Genomic DNA, 18,708 nt, shown 5'->3' with positions numbered 1-18,708 from the left:
TGCAGAAGAAACGAGAGACTCACAGAGACTGAACCCCACATGGAGCGACAGCATCCCCTCTCAAATGAGCACTTCACACCACAAGTGCAAAACTTTAAATACTCATTTATAACACATCCTAAATGCTCCCACACCAAGAAAAACTTCCCCTCTTCAACTTTCAAGAGAAAGTCAACCAAGAAGGGAAGTGACTGACCCAGAGGGAAGTTTGTTGGAATTTTGAGGGAGCAGAAAAAAAAGGAAATTCAAGACATTATTATTACTAGAAAAGTCGCATTACCTGCGATAATGCTAGTGTGAATGCATTATAGCATTAATGCGGTTGTTGTAAATCGCGTAAATTGCTTAAATTTGCAGTAATTGCTTAAATTGTATAACGTGCATTAAGTGTAAAAACTGTATAAAGTGTGTAAAGTGCTTAAATTGCATTAATTAGCATTAATAGCTTAAATTGCATTAATTAGCATAAATTGCGTAAAAATCGTAAAGTGTACGAATACCAAAAGTTCGTGCATTAATGTCCTGAACGTGCTGAACGTTTTGATACTAATATTGTAAAAGTTTTAAGGTGCAGTAAAAAGTTTTAAATTTTCCCATTGACTTAACATGGGCTGAAAATTCGCATAAATTGCATTATATCGCGAAAACTGTAAAATTTGCAAAAACCAAAAATACAAGCAGTAATGTCCTTAACGTGCTGAACGTTTTGATACCTAGATTGTGTAAATCGCATAAAGTGTGCTTGAGTTTTTACATGTCAAAAACGTACGGAAGAAAACGTAAATGAAGAATCTCAATAGTGTGAATGGATTGAATACATTCACACAATTATTCAAGACATCATGAAATCTGTCTTTTATTCCAACAAAGCAAAGTGACATCTCCACAGTTCAGGAGAAGTTCTTAGTCTGGAGTAAATGATTGAAGTAAAAAGTCTAAAATTAGCATGAAAGCTTAAAAAAAAAAAAAAAAAAATGTTCATAAGTGGAGTGTCATATAAAGTCGTATGAGTGTCAAACTTTTAGGGCTGGTCATTGGTTAGAATTTCCAGAAATGACTGGATTCGATTCCCACGAACCTGAATTGATTCAATTCTGATTTTTTCAAATCTTTCGATTCTTCAATTCAATTTTGAGTTTACACATTTATACACATTTGTTTAGAAATACATTAATAATCTACTATATAATTTGAATATATTTATATTAATCCGATCCAGTTCACATCCTGTAAATGTATCAGTGAAATAATGAGATTGTTAATATCATCCAGTGTTACATGGATTCTCTAAAGGAGAAGTTCTAACTAAAATGTTCAGATCATTAACATTGGAAACATTGTTCAGCTAGTTTGGCCACTAGGTGGCGATCATGCTATAGCATTCCGGGAGAATTGTTGGTGATCCTGACGAAGCCCCGCCCATCTGGATGAAGCCCCGACACCATCCTGCATCTCTGAGTGGGAGTGATTCCTGGTGGGTCGTCTGTCCTCCTGCTCCTGGTCGTGGACTGCAGTTCTGCTTCATCTGGACTATGGACTTAATCATCACTCGTCCCTCAGCTCTATATGAATGAACTCTACTCATATATGCAGTTTTAGCAGCTAACTTTTCTTTAACTGTTCTGGTATCGCCTGTCCGTCCTGGGATGGGATCTCTCCCTCATGTGGGAATCCCTAAGGTTTCTTCTTTTTTTCCTGACTCAGGTTTTTTTAGGAGTTTTTCCTTACCGCGAGGGAGGGTCTAAGGACAGGGATGACCGTTCTTTATAGTCTGTTTAGTTTTTACCTATTGTGCATATTTTATGACTCCATCTGTGCATCTGTAAAAACTACAGGCATGAAGCCCAATGAGGCAAATTGAATTTGTGATATTGGGCTATATAAATAAAATTGAATTGAATTGAATTGAATTACACCTTATTCAAGAAGAAGACGGAAGTATAAGGAAAAAAATGATGTTTTAGACCAAAACGTGTTACTTTAAAAAATATTTGTTTCAAAGAGTTTGTAAAATTCCTGCCTGTGAGTTTATGAAGACGTTCAATTAATCAGAATGTATGTTTAGGTCGACAGAATGTTAGCATTAGCCGTCCTATGGGAAATTCCATTAAGTGTTAGCATCAAGCTAGCAGACTTTAGATTTATGTTCTAAATCAACTTATATTTTTATGAATTGATTATCGTTTCAAATCGATTAACCAATTTTATTTACCCAGCTCTACCAAATATAGTTATTATAACCATAAATCTACATTTCAGCTGAAAGCCCTTGGTGAACGCTCTTGACAGACTTTCTATGTTTTGAGGAAACATCTACCTCCCTCCACCAACCCTAATGACCTTTTGATGGAGTGTCATAAAAGAAGGAAATAAATAAAATAATCACAAGACATGAGTGTATGACTGATCAGGCACAAGCCCAAACATGCTTCTGTGGGCAGCCGTGGAGCTGAACCTCCCTGACCCTCAGACACAGACGTGTCCTCCATCTCCCTCTGTGGAGGCAGCTTCACAGGGTAACGTGTCACATGGAGAGAAATAAGTACCACCCCCATTTATGCCCGCGCAATTCTTGATTTGTAACTCATAATACATTTTGTGCTTAAGCACAAAGATTACAAAATAAAACAAATACAATTTACACATGAACAAATTGAAATTGCAACAGCTTAAAACTAATTACACATGCAAATCTTTAAAATTGACCATGAATCACTTGTGACCCCGAAGACCTTTATACAGTCAATGCATGGAGTTCTATTGCAGACAGAACCGGCCTGCTAAGATCTGCGGGTTCTTAAAGTGCTTGTTTAGACTTTTTTATATTAATTATCAGGCATATTTGTTTAAGAAGGTGAGAAAATGTTTTCCCAGATATTATTCACCAATTATTATTATCATTCATTTTATATATAAGTTCAAATCGACTGATAACGACACTCTGATGGCCCAGCATTCTAGTAGAATTTAAACGCATCGCTTAGAGACGAATCTCAGACGTGAAAAGAGTCTCAGCACAGATTTGTCTTTAACTGAGGTTTTGTGTGTGTGTATCAAGTGATTCAAGCGTGATTTTTAAAGATTTGTGTGTGTAGTTAGTTTCAGGCTGTTCTCATTTTGACTCATTCATTCATCTTCTTGTCTGCTTTCTCCCTTCCGGGGTCGCGGGGGTGCCGGAGCCTATCCCAGCTACTGATGGGAGAAGGCGGGGTACACCTGGACAGGTCTCCAGTCTGTCGCTGCATTTTCATTTATGTGTAAATTGTATTTTTTTTTTAACTTTTGTAATTTTTGTTCTAATGCACAAAATGTATTATATGAGTTTCAAATCAAAATTACGCACAAATCAAGAGTTACGCATGCAGAAATCGGTGTGACTCTTATTTCTCTCCATGGTGTCAGATCTACTGCAGTCCTCTCGCCAACCTGTTCAACTGAAAAATGATTTTTTCAGCTTAAAAATGAGATCCTCTCTTTCGCTACTTAACCCTTTAACATCTGAGCGTCGCCGGTGACATTTAAACACAAAATCTTTCACAAACTGTAACTTTTAAACCGTTCAACCATAATTCCAGTAGATTCTGAAAAGATCCAGTAAATCAAAGAGCATAAACATTGAAGCTCTGGTGTGAAAGGGTTAACAGAAATTGTAATATTTGTCTCTTTTTGAGGGTTGTAAGTGTGAGGGAGACCCTTTGGTGTTCTTCACTGTTTTAAGACTGTTCCAGACAGCCCATGAAAATGTGAAAGGTGAAAGTGACTCGTGTCGCTGTGGTTCGTTCACAGTGAGTTCTGAACACAAACCTCTTGGGGAAGTGTTGCAGCTCCTGCAGGCATGTTTGGATCACTTTGTGTTCCAGGTCTACACACAGCTGTTTGGAGATGGTGGTGTTTCCCTTCACTCTCTGTGAAGACAAACTGAAAGGTATAAACACAGTTGTGTGCTGCCACCATCTGGTCGTGTTTCAGCGTTACACCATGACAGATTCAGACTTTAGACATACATGGCATGTATGTGTAGGGCTGTCACTTTCTCGTTAATCACGATGAATTAATTACACACATTTTAGTGCCTTGTTTTTTAATCACGTTAATCTCATTTTTGGGTCGGTTAGCTACTTCAGTGTTCTGCACACCTGGAGGAGCATTTTATCGCTCATACTATGGTCATTTAAGAAAAATATAAATAATTATGAAATCATTAGAGCTTCCGTCCTGTTGTAGGCCTGTTTTTGAGTTTAAATTGTTTTCTTTTTGTTTTTTACAGAAGCAGACTGTTTAATACGCGGGTTGTCATGGAAACAGGTTCAGCGTGAGGCGCTCGTGAACGGCGCCCCGCTCTGACTACTTTTTGAAAAAGGTGATCGTCATGAGAAGTTAAAAAAAGCATAATTTTATAGGGAAAGTTCATCTCTTAGCACTTGTTTTTTGTCCAGATATTATAGCTAAAGTTTATTTTTAAATAAATAAAGTCTAAATATTAGATTCCCTCCGCTGTGTTCCATTTGCTTCTTAGATTCTTCCTATTTCATTCTTTAAAATCGTTAAATTCACCCAAACAGGTTAAATTAAACTATAAAATCACGCGCATGTTTTTCTTGCTTTTGTGATAAACTGTCGAATAATGAAAATCGACATTTGAATTATGGTATTAACAATAAGTTTGAGTTCAATGTTTATATATTACTGTATATTTGCTGAGAAAAATGTTCCTACTGTTTTGATGTGGTAAATTAGAGAATCTGGACCTGGTGTGTTTTTTATATATTTTTTTATTTTGTTATTTGTTCAGGATTTTAAAATAAATAACCCCTTGGTGGTGTTAAAGTAAAGGTTGGAAGTCTTTTATAATAATAAAAAAAAACATAATAAAACCACCTTTTTAGTTTTATTTTGATCTTTTACTGCACCACAATGTCACAAACTTAGAGAAAATACCTCAAAATGAACCTTTAACGACAATTATTAGGTTAAAAAAATTGTGATTACAATAGAATAATTAAATTAATTAATTACAGGTCACAATTATCGCACACAAAAATTAATCGCATGACAGCACTATGTATATGTATTAGTACTGTCACAAACAATTATTTTAATAGTCGACTAGTCATGTCATGCATAAAGTGGATGTAAAGCACACATCATTAGCTTTAAACTATCTACAAATAAAGACAATTAAGATGATATTTTATTAAACTTTTCATGAATGGTGCAGCTTCTGTCCTTCATTAGTTTCTGGTACTAAACAAGATTAAATGTAATGAGAGAGATCAAGAACATATTTCTATCAAACTCGTCACCTGTCAAGATGAGTTTGATGGAAAGTATATTCCTGATCTAATGAGGTCGGCATCTGAAACTAGGAACTATCTTTCTCAAAAAATAAAACTGGTCTCACTGACTCAAATATATAAAAAGCACATGTTTTGGTCCTGAACGCTCACAACTTTATTCAACTTTACTACACTCCATATAATATAAAGAAACAACTAATCGCCATTTTAAATTAGTCGTCCTCTGTTTTTATTTGTCGATTAGTCGACTAATCGTGGCAGCTCTATTATGTATGAGTGTTTAATTTCTACAGTTTAGTTGCAATCAAAGTTCTCCTTTCTTGACCAATAAACTGATAAATCTGGAAAGTCTCACAGTCCAGATGTCCATGGGAAACGGAGAGCAGAAAAAGTTGTCCTCCTCCTCCGGTTTTTTCCTGACACTCCAGACGGACTCGTTCTCAACAACGATGATTCTCTCCACAACAGTCCTCATCTCCTCCTGTGGCAGCACACACACATGTGGGGTCAGCACTTTGAAACCATTGCTTAGGAGTAGAGCTTTTTCCTGTTAACTGGCATCATTCTGAGCTCTGCTTTTCATTTTTAACAACTCTAAACTTTTTAAAGCAGTGTGATCATGTCCAGCATTTATTCTTGACATGAACGGGATCCTGAAATACACCTGCTGCGTCTGCGAGCGCGCTGAGGCAGACAAGTGTTCGCGCACTAGGCAGGAGACAATACAGAGGCAGGAGAAAAGAACACAAAGAGGTCATTTGTTTGGTAATTTCTATTGTAGAGCAAAATATGAGCTCTATCTATATATGATAGAAGATCCTTCCAGTCTTGCTTTTTTTATCTTGTCTGCTTTGTCATCTGTGTCTGTGTGTGACCTTCAGTATTTGTAAGGTACACCAGATCGATCCTGCCATCACTAATTTGTGGACGTCTCACTAGAAGCCGTGTCCATTTGCGAGCTCCTCACCTTTACTCTGCAGACATACTTGTCCTTCAGCTGCTTCAGGAAGTCGGACTCCAGCTGCAGATCCGTGCTCTCATCGGTCATGTCTGGCTGCAAGGTTAAACTTCCCATGATCCTGTCGCTGCAGGAGTCAAAGAAAAGGCATTTCAAGATTCCCTCAGGGGTTTTTCCACACATGTCTTCTAGTTTTGGCATTTTAATGTTCATTCTAATGTTTTACTGTCTCCAGCATGTTGTGAGTCAGAAGCTTCAGCATTAGGAAGGTGGTTGATCATGGCCTCAGAGGCTGCTTCTTCGTGTTGTTGAGCTTTTCATTACCTACATCAGGAGTGTCAAACTCAACCACACAAGGAGCCAAAATGCCAAACTCACCTGAGGTCGCGGGCCGAACAGGATAAACATTTATTGAACACTCTAAAACTACATCTTTAAAACTTTGAAAACAGAACTTTTTAACATAATTATGAACTAGGTATATAGCATTACCTGTAATAATGCTAGTGTGAATGTTGTAAGCTGAATTTGACCGCTGAAGATGATAGTGCTGATAAAATATTAGCTAGATGCCAAATTAGCCTAAAAAAACAAAAAAAAAAAAACTTAGGTTAGCTGAAAAGGCTAGAATGTAGCTAAAATATTAGCTAAACTCCAAAATAGCCTAAAAAATCTTAGTAAATGCCAAAATAGTCAAAATCCCAATTTTTAAAACTTTGAAACTGTAACTTTTTAACACAATTATGAATAACAAAAAGACAGGAATATTATTCCAGAATAAATCAACTTAAACCTTAAATAACTTTCAATATTTTACTCTCCATAAAAACATATTTTGTCAAAATTATACAAGTTAGAAAGGAGCCCAAGATAACATCGGGTCATTAATAACAATAAAATAAAATGATCTGGAGGGCCGGATCCGGCCCCCGGGCCTTGACTTTGACACGTGGGATCTAGACTGTAAGGTATCACCACAAAGTTAAGTGAATCTTTAGTGTTTGAATTCGTGGACCACGTATGATGGATGTCTGGATCTCACGCGATCCAAACTCTGGATTTACAGAGTAAACTGAGAATTTTGAGCAATGTTCATAAAATGAGTTCATAAATTCGTATTTTTAACATGACTCAATTCTGAGTTTAACTGGCTTAATTTTGTTTAAATATCTGATTTAATCTAAGAAGTTTTAAACTAAAAGAAACCCTTTCGGAACAAAAATGTTGAATGACTTGATGCTAACAGCCGTCTTTCTTTGCTCCTTTTCTGGTGAACACTTAGCAGTTTTAGAGTGTGGCAGAGGAGAAGGAAATGTGGGAACAGGAGCTGTAGGGAGAGTCACTGACCTCTTGTACTTGTTGAGGATCCAGTCCAGAAGAGCATAGAGATCCTTCAGCTCTGTCGTCTGCTCCTCCAGCTTCTTCAGGTGCTGTCCCACCACTCTGTGGTAGCTCTTCACATAAGTGCTGAAAACTTTGAAGGTGGGGGGGTAAGACCACCGCAGCTCCTTCTTCACATTCTCCAGATCCTCCACGATGGCGTTACCCAGCAGCCCAAGATGAACGGCTAACCAGGACTTGTTCTGCTCCCTCTGCTCAAGGTGAACACTGTTGACCTTGAGCTGGACACCATCACACACAGCATCTTTCCAGGCTTCTACCCAGCTGTCTGGTAGTCCTCCAGGTTCCCCAGCCCTCTTCTCCTCCTCCTGGATTATACGGGCCACTGGGATCAGAAGCCCCTTGTTTCTGGCAGGACGAGTGCTGGAATCACGAACTATCTCATGGATCTTGTCCCGTAGATCTGTGTAGAGAAGGCTTAGGTCCTTTTGCTTCTGAGCAACCTTTGTGGAAGAGTCCTCCACACCCGCCTCCTGCTCCTTCTGTAACTCCAGCCGCAGGGCGAGCAGGTTCAGATGGGCCTCCTCCAGCACCTCCATGTCAATCAGTTTGTGGATCTCCATCACTGCAGGGATAACAACACACCCGCCTTACATGTCCATCTGACAATCCACTTCTCTCCCACAGGCTGACTTTGGTCAAAAGAGTCCTGAAGGGTTCACTGTAAACCTGTCTACTGATGGAGTTTGATGTTTTAGGATGAAATCAGCCCCAGTTTCTCTGTAAAAACGGAAATAATCTTTTTTGTCATTTTAACATGTTCTTGTGGCATTTTCTCATAATAGAAGATCTATATAAAGAATGTGGGATTAAAAAGACATTTTTTTAACATTTATTTAACCCGGTGATCAGTTAAGAACATTTTATTTACAATAACTACCTGGGAAACATTTCTGAGTATTTATTTATTCAAATTGTGTTGGATCAGGAGCAGGAATAAACCAGCAGTGAGGAAAGCTCAGGTTTGTGACGAATCAACTGACATGGACTAGTAGTCGAAGTCTTCCTGCTCCACTACAATTCTACATCCTCCACTTGCTGACATACATCCACTGACATCTTTATTTTCCTTGTCTGAGCTGGAATCTGGCTGCATAACTCCATATTGCAATTTGCTGTGCTTATGTTGTCTTAAGGCAGGAGTGTCAAACTGCAGGCCTCCAGGGCCGGCCTTCCAGAAATCCTGCATCGTCTGCTCCTGATTACCTGGATCAGGTGTGTTTAGCCAATATGGAGTTTCTATGGCAGGTTAATTGTAAAACATGTTGGACACCAGCCCTCGAGGCCTGGACCTTGACGCCTGTGGCTTAGGTTAAGGAGAGAGTGTAAACCAAGGAATGCTGGGCCCACAACCCAGAGGTGAATTTCTAATGAACTCCTGCTTTAAAAAACATTTTTGACATGCTTTTTTAATTTGGCTGAACCTGCATAATCAAAATTATGGAAACATTTTTGCAATAGAAACATATATAGTTAAAACAGGAGTGTCAAACTCAACACAAGGGGCCAAAATCCATAACACACCTCTGGTCGCAGGTCGAACAGGATAAACATTGATTGAACACTCTAAAACTACATTTTTAAAACTTTGAACTGCAACTTTTTAACATAATTATGAATAATAAAAAAGCAGGAATATTATTCCAGAATAAATCAACTTAAACCTTAAATAACTTTCAATATTTTACTCTCCATAAAAATATATTTTGTCAAAATTAAACAAGTTAGAAATGAGTACAAGACAATATCGGGTCATTAATAACAATAAAATAAAATGGTCTGGAGGGCCGGATAGAATTATCTGGAGGGCCGGATCTGGCCCCCGGGCCTTGACTTTGACACATGTGACTTAAAGGGGCCCTACCATGAAAATTCTACTTTTTGAGGTTTTAAATCCATTCTACTGTTCATTCCTCTCTATAAAGAACCCTAAAACGGTATTTTGATCCGTTTATGCATTTAAGAGTAATCCTGTAAAAACCTGCGCTGTCTGCAGCAGCCCCTCCCATACTCACGAAAACAAGAGGGTGGAAACGTGCTGACGTAAGAACAGTAAGTTACTGGAGACAGTAACCGCCCCCTCCATGAAAAATCTCTGCTCCAAGCTCCGCCCCCAGACTACAACGAACACACACCCACTTTCTCCATGTAGCTGTGGTGCAGAGGTAGTTCTGTCCTGCCAGAATGTGTCTCCTGGCAGGAGAGAACTACCTCCCTGTACCAGGAACTGCTCTCGGACTCATCTTTCAAGGTGGTCTCAGTTCTTTTCCAATCAGACTGAACTTCTGCTCGCTCTGAGATTTCTCAGTCTGAATACGAAATGAACCGAGAGCGGAACAACTCAACCAAAACGGCCACCGTACCTGACAGTCACGTGATGTAGAAATGAGGTGATCGGTGTCCCGCGGACAAATGTAGAGCATTAGATTATCATGTTATCCAAAAGGAAATAATTGGTCCAACTGTTTACTGGTTAGAACGTTTATTTTAACTGAAAAACGTATAACTCTCTTTTCTGAATCTCGGTACGGGGAGCGTGTGCGGGCTGCTGCCGTGATGTCATCTTAAAGCTCTATTGTAGTTCCAACAGAATTCTCTTAAAAACAATGTCATAAAACCACAACGATGAGAGACGGAAACACATTAAAATGTGTTTGGATGAATTCATGTTCAATAAAACAACTTTTAACGTGATCCACATTGATTCTACTGATGTGTTTTTTAGCTTGTTTGCCTGTGTAGCATCTCCAGTAACCATCATGCAGGATTCCTCCGCGGTTCCAAAGCTGCAGTAAAAGTGTTGAACCTGACCTTCATACAGACGATCAAAATCTATCAGAGAAATACAAAGTTTGAATAGGGGGAAAATCCTGAGAAGATTTTGCAGACCACGACGCATATATATCTTTCTTATAGTTTTGTTTACAAATTTTGTTCATTGTGGGGAGGCGGACTCAAGGATGATGTCGTAAAATGGGCGGGACCGACAAGGAGCAAAAGGTGGAGGCTCAGAAATCGAGTTATTTTACTTCCGGGTATTAAAACAGGCCACAAAAATGATTTATATTTCATAAATAATTTGTTTTTTGGCGTTCCCAATGTAATATATGATCATATATATGGATATAGTTTACTCTGAAAGGCTGAAGAAAATCATGGTGTGGGCCCTTTAAACTGTCTGTACAGACCAAAGTGTTGTCCAGTCACATAAACAGAGACAACTCCACTCTTAGAATTTGTCAGTCATGTTCTTTGGGTTCGAAATGTGACTCAAGCAGGATAAATCTCTTGTCTACAGACAAACTGTGAAGGGTTTACACAAACAGTAAGCTCCCATCATCAGATGCTGTTGCTGAAACAACAGTTACAGCTGAAGATGCAGTGCAGACACTCAGTGTTTGTTAGACCCATGTTTGTGTTTGATGTGTTGTAGCTCTAAGTGTCTGATAAAACAGAACAAAGGACAAGCACAGCTGGAGCCAAAAGGCTTGGCCTGTCTGAGAATACTGACGACAACATCCCACATGATCAAGTTTTTATGATGATTGGTATGAAGTGCTTATTATCAGCAGAAGACACAAAATAATCTTTGTGAGGTTTTTAAAGACGCATTTGAATTTACCAAGGATACTTTCTGTAAAATGGTATCGATATCCACTGTTTGAGTCTGGACCCACTAATTTATCGTATTCTCGTTTAGCTCAGGACTTCAGGGTAAAAGACACCAGAGAAAACCTGCTGAAGGAAAGTGTACCTGAGAGTGGAGATTCAGGTAGTTCTGGCAGTATGTACAGCTCATCGATCTCCTCTGGAGTCTTCTCGTTTTTCTCCTCTGTTCTCTCCAGAGAACGTCTGGGATCTTCGGAGACGTCTCCTGGAGCCTCCAACTTTTTGCCATTCTTTTTTTTGCCTATACCTCTCAGGCTGCGGCGGAGTTTCGATCCTTTCCTCTGAAGAGAGTCACCAAGCATGGACATACTGGGCGCTGGCAATGAAAACAAACATTTGAATCAAAGAAGCAAGACTGCCATCCATGAGGGCTGCACAGTGGTGGTTAGGCAGTGCTGGTGCTCAAGAAAACATTTAGCTGTTTAACCTTGGATAATAAACTATCTGGGGAGTCAGAGTGAAAGGCTTTAAACATATTTTTTGGTTATTTTTTCTATCATTTGAAAAAGTAAACTGGAGTATTTGCTTCAAAAATGCACATTACTTCTATAGTGTGGTATCCCTTTTCTAATGCAGGCCAGTCTGTGTGAACAAATGTTTATGTGGAGACACCTGTAACACTGGTGACAGGTGTGGTAAAGGACAGCAGCAGGCAAGAGGGCAAAGAGCATCTCCATGGGACTATTTCCTGCCGTATCTCTCTGCACAGAGTGTTGCTTTAATAAAAACAACACAATGAAAGCCTTGTTATCATGATGAAGGATTCTGTACACTCAAACCAAGCATGGCACTGAGAGGGCTTTTAATTTGAAACTGGAAGCCCTGGAGGAACTTGTGTCAGGCGGTTCTGGGCTTAGGTTCAGGTCAGAGAAGAGAATGGAAAAATTCCCGGAAGAGCAGCAGGCAGCGTTCTATCTAAAAATGTTAAGGGGGTGGCTTGTTGTGTCGATTGACCTCAGTGGAAAATGTTTAGTGAGTCGCCTGTTTCTGCGTAAACACTTCCAGGCCGCCGGCGCCACGCGCTGCATGGACAGAGGATTTCAGAGAAGTTTGCTGATAAAAATGTGAGTGTTTAATTTAGAGCTGCCACGATTAGTCGACTAATCGACTATTAAAATAGCCGATTAGTCGTTACTTTATATTATATGGAGTCAGAGTGTAGTAAAGTGGAAAGTTAGAATGGTTTTCTGCTAACTTTATGGCCCATTTTGGTATTTATTAAGGTTTTTTAGGCTATTTTGGAGTTTAGCTAATATTTCAGCTGCATGCTAGCTGTTTTGGCCAACTTAGATTTTTTTTTGTCTTATTTGGAATTTAGCTAATATTTTTAGCTGGCTATCAGCTTCAGCGTTTTAAGCTATCAATTTCAGTGATTTGAACTATCAGCTTCCGTGTTTTTAGCTATCAATTTCAGCATCTTCAGCGGCCAAATTCATCTTACAGCATTCACACTAGTATTATCACAGGTAATGCTATATATCTAATTTTTAGTTATTTTTAAGCTAATGATGTCTATTTTACATCCAGTTTGTTCATGACCTGATGAGTCGATGAAAAAATAATCTGTGATAAATTGACTATTAAATCAATTGTTTGTGGCAGCACTGGTGTAATCTTTAATCTGGCTTTACAAAAACACATAACCAGGTCACAGAGCAAAGTTTCAGACCAGTTTTCCTTAATTGTCTGTCTGGGAAGTGGAAGTGCATCTGTAATGTGTGGACGCAGAGGCTGAAGCAACAAAAATCTGAGTCACACAAAACACACAAGTGAGATATCGTATGTGTCTGTCTGCATGTGAAACAATTATCCAATCAGAAACTATGAACGAATGTTTCATATCAGCAGGATTCACTGCAGTGGTTCCTGTACCTGTATTTGAACGGGTCAGTGAGCAGGGGGGAGCAGCTTGGCCCGGATTGTCCTCCTGGTTTGGGAAGAAGCCTCCGTCGTTCCTCAAAGGGCTGGCTGGTGAGCTCGGACCTGAGAGAGAAGCAGGAGCTTCAGAAGAGCAGGACTGTCCAACAAAACATCTTTGACTCAAATCTGAGGAAAGCTCCAACTTGATCTCCAACCTTCAACTTTCAGTTCACTTTCTTACTTGAGTGACTTGGTGTTCTGACAGTAACCTAACAAAATACTTCATCAAGTGCAAACATTTGCTTATGCAGTGAACAGTGTAAAAGTGAAAGCTAGCAGCCCGCTGGCTGTTATTCCTGCTGAGAAGTTACTTTCATTTAGACTCTCGACATGCAGTAAAATGACCACACAACTGAAACAGCAGCAGACTGATGCTAAAGGCAGCAAAAATGTGAACTGCTGACTGAGGCTTAAAGTCCCACTGCAACCATCTTCTGATCCACTGTCAAAGTCTTTGAACGTCTGTAAGGTTGAGGAGCTCTCATTGACTTGTGTTCTACGGGTCCAGGTCAGGACGTAAACACTGGAGGGATGGAGCTCTTTCTGACTCGACCCTCGGCTGACGAGTGATCTCCCTCCAGACCTGGTCAAGACAACCGATCCCTTTTTATTATTTTATTTGCTGACTTTATCTTTCATTACCCTGTTTATTTAGGTTTTTATATACATTATGCTTTAGTCTTCATTTTTGCTTTTCGTTATTGTGAAGCTCTTTAGTGTCCTGTTAGCATTTTTAAGTTCATCCACTTATTCGTGCAGACCTGGAGCAGCTTTCAGCCTGACAGCAGCAGCATTCTGTAAAGCTCAACTTCGTTCTTGTTTTCAAAAGAGAGACTGATAAAAGGAAGCATTTGTCAAGTTTCACAAACTAAGTCAGCAAGACGGGGTTCTGTTGACTTAGAGGAACTGGTTGCTTTGGGAAAAACCCAAACACATTCAACCTAACCTGTAGTTTCATGACGGGAAGATTTTCACTAATTTATTTGGAAAAGGTGACAGTTAACTTACACTTTTACAGACTACTTCTTTGAGCATGACATTATAGTTTATGGTCAAATACGGAATAAAGACCTGGGGCAGATGAACAACTTAGTATCCTTTGTGTTGCTGTTTCTTCATCTTCTTTTACTTGTTATTATTCTTCTTTATTTTCAAATCAATACACGGCTAAATATCCAAAACACGTTTGACATATCTATCTGGTATGGTCGTCTCTTTTAAACTTTTTAAGTTTTTAATTTTTTAAGTCTGCAATTGTTTTTTTTTTTGTTGTTTTTTTTAAGTTTACAATACTTTTTTTTATTGGCTCTTATACTTTTATCATAGTGTCTCTTTTTATTTATTTTATTTTTTACATTTTTTATTATATATATGTACATTCTTTTATTGCTTTTAAGTATTTTATCTGTTGTGTCTTTGTGGCAAATGGACCTTGAGTCTGTAATAAAAGTATCTTCTTCTTCTTCTATCTGTCCATCTATCTATCACTAATAATAATATGATAGACAGACATTTTTTGGTTTGTTTTGAATAAAAAACCATTTGAATTCAATGCATTGGAAAAACCGGCAACTGTAACTGTAAATATAACCTGGTTCTCATTACACAGTGAATATAGACTAATTCTGATTACAGTGTCAACATGAACTGGTTCCAATTACAATGTAAACACAAACTGGTCCTAAATCCATTATAAACATGAAGAACTGTTACCACATTTACCAGTCCTAATCCGGCCTGACTCTGAACGTCATCAGGCTTTCTGGAATTACTGTATTTAAGGTCAAGGAAATAAACATTGTGTGTTATCTTATTTGCGATAGAATAGCCTGGATTTGAAACTCCAACACTGTTATGCTAGGTTCACACTGGACGTGACGTGTAGTGCGCAGAGCGGAGTGCACGCGGCATCCACACTCTCCTGCAATTCACACCAGTCACGCAATTTTCTGCGACGGTCGACAAGCGGTTCGGCTGGAGCGCCAACTGCTCTGTACCTCTCTCTTGTGTTTTTACACCCAAACCATTGACTGTATATAAGAATAACTGGACAGAGCAACCCCCCCTCCTTCCGTGTTCCATATAGGAAGTACCACTGGGTTGCAAAAAGGCCAAAGTCCCATTGACTTACATTGAGAAACAGACAGTTATTTCTCAGTTATTTTATATGTCAGAATAATCATTCTTCCTCTGCTGCTTTCTGATTAACTTCTTTTTTCTAATCCTAATTTTTTTAAAGATTTTTTTCCATTATCACAAGTTATTAGAGTTATAAATTGACCAATCAGATGGCTCAATAAGCGTTTGTGGGTCTGACGTCGATCGTCTGGGGGGTTTGATTGACAGATGACGGGTAGCCAATGGGAGCAGACTTCATCAATGGGTCCGTGAAGACCTTTTAACACCTACTTTACAATTCAACAATGTACCAATCATTGTCCTACTGTTGTTTTCCTCAATGGAATGTACCGATGCAGCAGTTTAAAACAACAAGAGGAGCATGCTGTCGACATTTTTAGATGAGGATTTACTCTGTAGAAATAGATTTCACTCTGAGGTTATGTGATTTGGACTTTTTTGTTTGTTTAACGTTTGTTTTTCTTTTTTTCGCTGTTTTGACTGTAGCTTATAAATAATAAGTTGTGTATCATACGGAATGGTACAGCTCCTCCATAAAATCACCAACCAAAGTTTCATCTTCTTCACTTTTCCAGCTTCAGCCTGAATTAGACGCAGCCGTCTGAGGAGCGCGAGACAAACTTCAATGGATGTTGTTGTATTTTCAAACAGAAAAAAGATCCAGATGTTCTCTTGTTAGGATGGTTATTTATTTTAAATACCGCTGAACGCGCTTATCACGTGCATCTGATCAGACTGTAACCTGGCCGCGCATGTGAAGTAACAAGCTACTGCTGCACGCGCGAGAGGGGTGCAAGCACCGTTCTCCAGCGGCGTCACCCAAATGCTCCTTTTATCTCGACAAAAAGGAATAAATGTAAGTAAATCCCAAAGGACCGCTGACAGAATCTAATGTTGGAATGGTTCTCCCTCAAAGGCTTGAACAATGACTTGTACAATTCTCCGGGATTATTAAAGTAGAAGCTGTTTACATCCATTATTAGACTAACCCAAACCCAGCCCAAGCCACCATGTTGATCTGTGTGTGTCTGTCTGGTTTTGTGTGTGTGTACTGTGATTGTATGTTTATTTTCATCTCTACAGTCTGTTAAGATACAATAACATGATCAAATTTGCTAATCGGGGGGTTCATTGTGAAAAAATTGTTGAAAATAAACCAGATTTTCTCATTTATCTTGATGTAACGTCCTGTCAGAATTGACACGGATCACTGCGGCTCGTGCACAAAATAGAGCAGACGCCGAAACGATCCGCTGCACGGTGCGAGCCCTCCAGGACCCTCCAGGACCGCGGCGCTCCACGCCTGGTGTGGACCATACTAGAAGTTAACAAGGGCACGGAGTGGAAGCAGCCTCTGTTCTGCGTCCAGTGTGAAGCTAGACTCCATGTGAAGGTCAAAAAGCGCCCTCTCCACTGTCTTTTGCTTAGTTTGGTTTCTCTCTCAGCAGAATCTGGATTAACTTGTTTAACTCCAAACATACTGAAAATCTGAGAGGCCTGTTTGTCAAATAAACACAAAACAAACGTTCAATACAGAGTCTGTCACCCTGGGAAAACCCCTGAGCTCTTAACCTTTAAACAGCAGCAGCAGATTTACTCTAAAAGCAGCTGAAGTTTTTATGCTGGGCTGAAAGCGTTACTTTCCTAAATCCAGTGAAGCCTTCAGTATGTCTTCATTACTGTGTGAGTGAACTGAGCTGAAGAAAACTCCATCTGACATCATCAGTTTCAGCTTCATGTGGATTGTTTTAACATCAATTCCTGTTATCATATTTCAACTAGCTTATATTTAACATGATTTAAAATCAAAGTGGACAGGAGAGTTTGATTAAATTCAGTATCCTCTCTTCTTGAGACTAGATTTGACTGTGTTTGAGTTCCTTCATACCTGATACCTGTTAGGAAAATGAGCTCAGGGAGGTAAAGACCAGTAAAGGTTCAAGTCCTGTCATTGTCTTTCAACTCTCAAATTAAAAAACGAGGGTCAATTATATCTAGAGCTAACAGTGGACAAGCTTTCTCAGGTATTTCTGCCTCTGCATATTTGTGCGCATGTCTTCAATTTTACTGGAGTCAGTACAAATCTGATGAAGAGGACATGCAAACAGAAACCTGTCTGATCTCCTGTGGAAAGTTCATGTCTCTTTTAGGGAATTTCCAGAGCACTATGAAATGTTTAGTGCCATAATGTTCTTTCTGAACTACAATATTGTGTCTCTTATTATTAATATTAAGTTTTCACCAAGACACACACTTTGAACCAGAAACGGTTTGCCTTCAGTGAGCAGATGAAGCCTAACAAACAGACAAGTTCCAGCTGGGACTAACACAACAAAAAGACAAATATGTGAGTGGACAGGTGTGTATCCACAAGGACTGTCGCGATTAGTCGACTAATTGACGACTAACTGACTAAAATAATATAATCGACTGATTATAATGGTATTCTGCTAACTTTATGGACTATTTTGACATTTATTAAGGTTTTTTAGGCTATTTTGGAGTTTAGTTAATATTTCAGATGCATGCTAGCTGTTTTAGCTAACTTGGGCTTTTTCAACTTTTTAGGCTAATTTTCATTTAACTAATATTTTATCTGGCCATCAGCTTCAGTGTTTTTAGCTATCAATTTCAGCATTTTCAGCAGTCAAATTCAGCTTCCAGCATTCACACTAACATTATCACAGGTAATGCTATATATCTAGTTTTTAGTTAGTTTAAAGCTAATGATGGTTAAGATGTGCCAGTTTGCGCATAACCTGATTAGTCGACTAATCATAAAAAAATAATTGGTGATTAGTATTCCCACAAAGGAACTTCTAATCCAAACATACAAAAAATAGCTTTTTATTGCTATATACTCAGAAAGGGCAGGATTAACATAAGAAAGAATACTATGCTAAAATCCAAGAGTCAGCCCTCTGATCTTCATATCACTCCCCCCGGAACTCTCCAGGGTAAAGTCAGCGGTCACACTCACCAGATGATGCAGGTGGAGGTGAGGAGGCAGGCACTGAGCCTTCAGTGTCGTTGGATGTGGACTTTCTGCCTCTCAGAGGCAGAGGACTCTTTTCTACAGCCTGTTTGATGCTCTTGATCCTGAATGAGTCGAACATTCCCACCTTCCCTTTCTTTCCGCTGTTAGCGCCGTTGCTCTGCAGGGACACTCGATCCTCATCAGGGTTGTCCATGATTGAACTATCTCCGTTCTTCGAAGTTCCAGCTATGATGATATAGAAAACTAGAATTGCAATTCCTTGAAGAAATTGCGTCTGATTGCTGAAAGCAATAGCGCTTTGAAGCATTTTACAGCCGCAAGTGTGA

The 18,708-nt window shown here is 39.1% G+C and overlaps 1 protein-coding gene across 3 annotated transcripts in view; it reads right to left on the bottom strand.

Moving 5' to 3' along the window:
- exoc3l4 (exocyst complex component 3-like 4) overlaps positions 1-18,708 on the bottom strand; it is a 37,586-nt gene that overhangs the window by 14,858 nt on the left and 4,020 nt on the right. The window contains exons 2-8 of one of the 3 annotated variants that reach the window (XM_024273570.2): positions 18,365-18,607; positions 13,198-13,308; positions 11,411-11,641; positions 7,603-8,221; positions 6,265-6,382; positions 5,653-5,778; positions 3,805-3,905 (exon numbers count right to left, since the gene is read on the bottom strand). In XM_024273570.2, coding sequence (XP_024129338.1) covers positions 3,805-3,905; positions 5,653-5,778; positions 6,265-6,382; positions 7,603-8,221; positions 11,411-11,641; positions 13,198-13,308; positions 18,365-18,575 — 1,517 coding nt within the window. In that variant the 5' untranslated portion in view covers positions 18,576-18,607. The remainder of the gene's footprint in view (positions 1-3,804; positions 3,906-5,652; positions 5,779-6,264; positions 6,383-7,602; positions 8,222-11,410; positions 11,642-13,197; positions 13,309-18,364; positions 18,608-18,708) is intronic. The other 2 variants (XM_024273575.2, XM_036209968.1) reach the window with 2 other exon arrangements.

This window comes from Oryzias melastigma, linkage group LG22 (genome assembly GCF_002922805.2).
Source record: "Oryzias melastigma strain HK-1 linkage group LG22, ASM292280v2, whole genome shotgun sequence".
Taxonomy (NCBI): domain Eukaryota; kingdom Metazoa; phylum Chordata; class Actinopteri; order Beloniformes; family Adrianichthyidae; genus Oryzias; species Oryzias melastigma.
The sequence above is the reverse complement of the archived record's forward strand: the minus strand, read 5'-3'. Positions and strand labels throughout refer to the sequence as shown.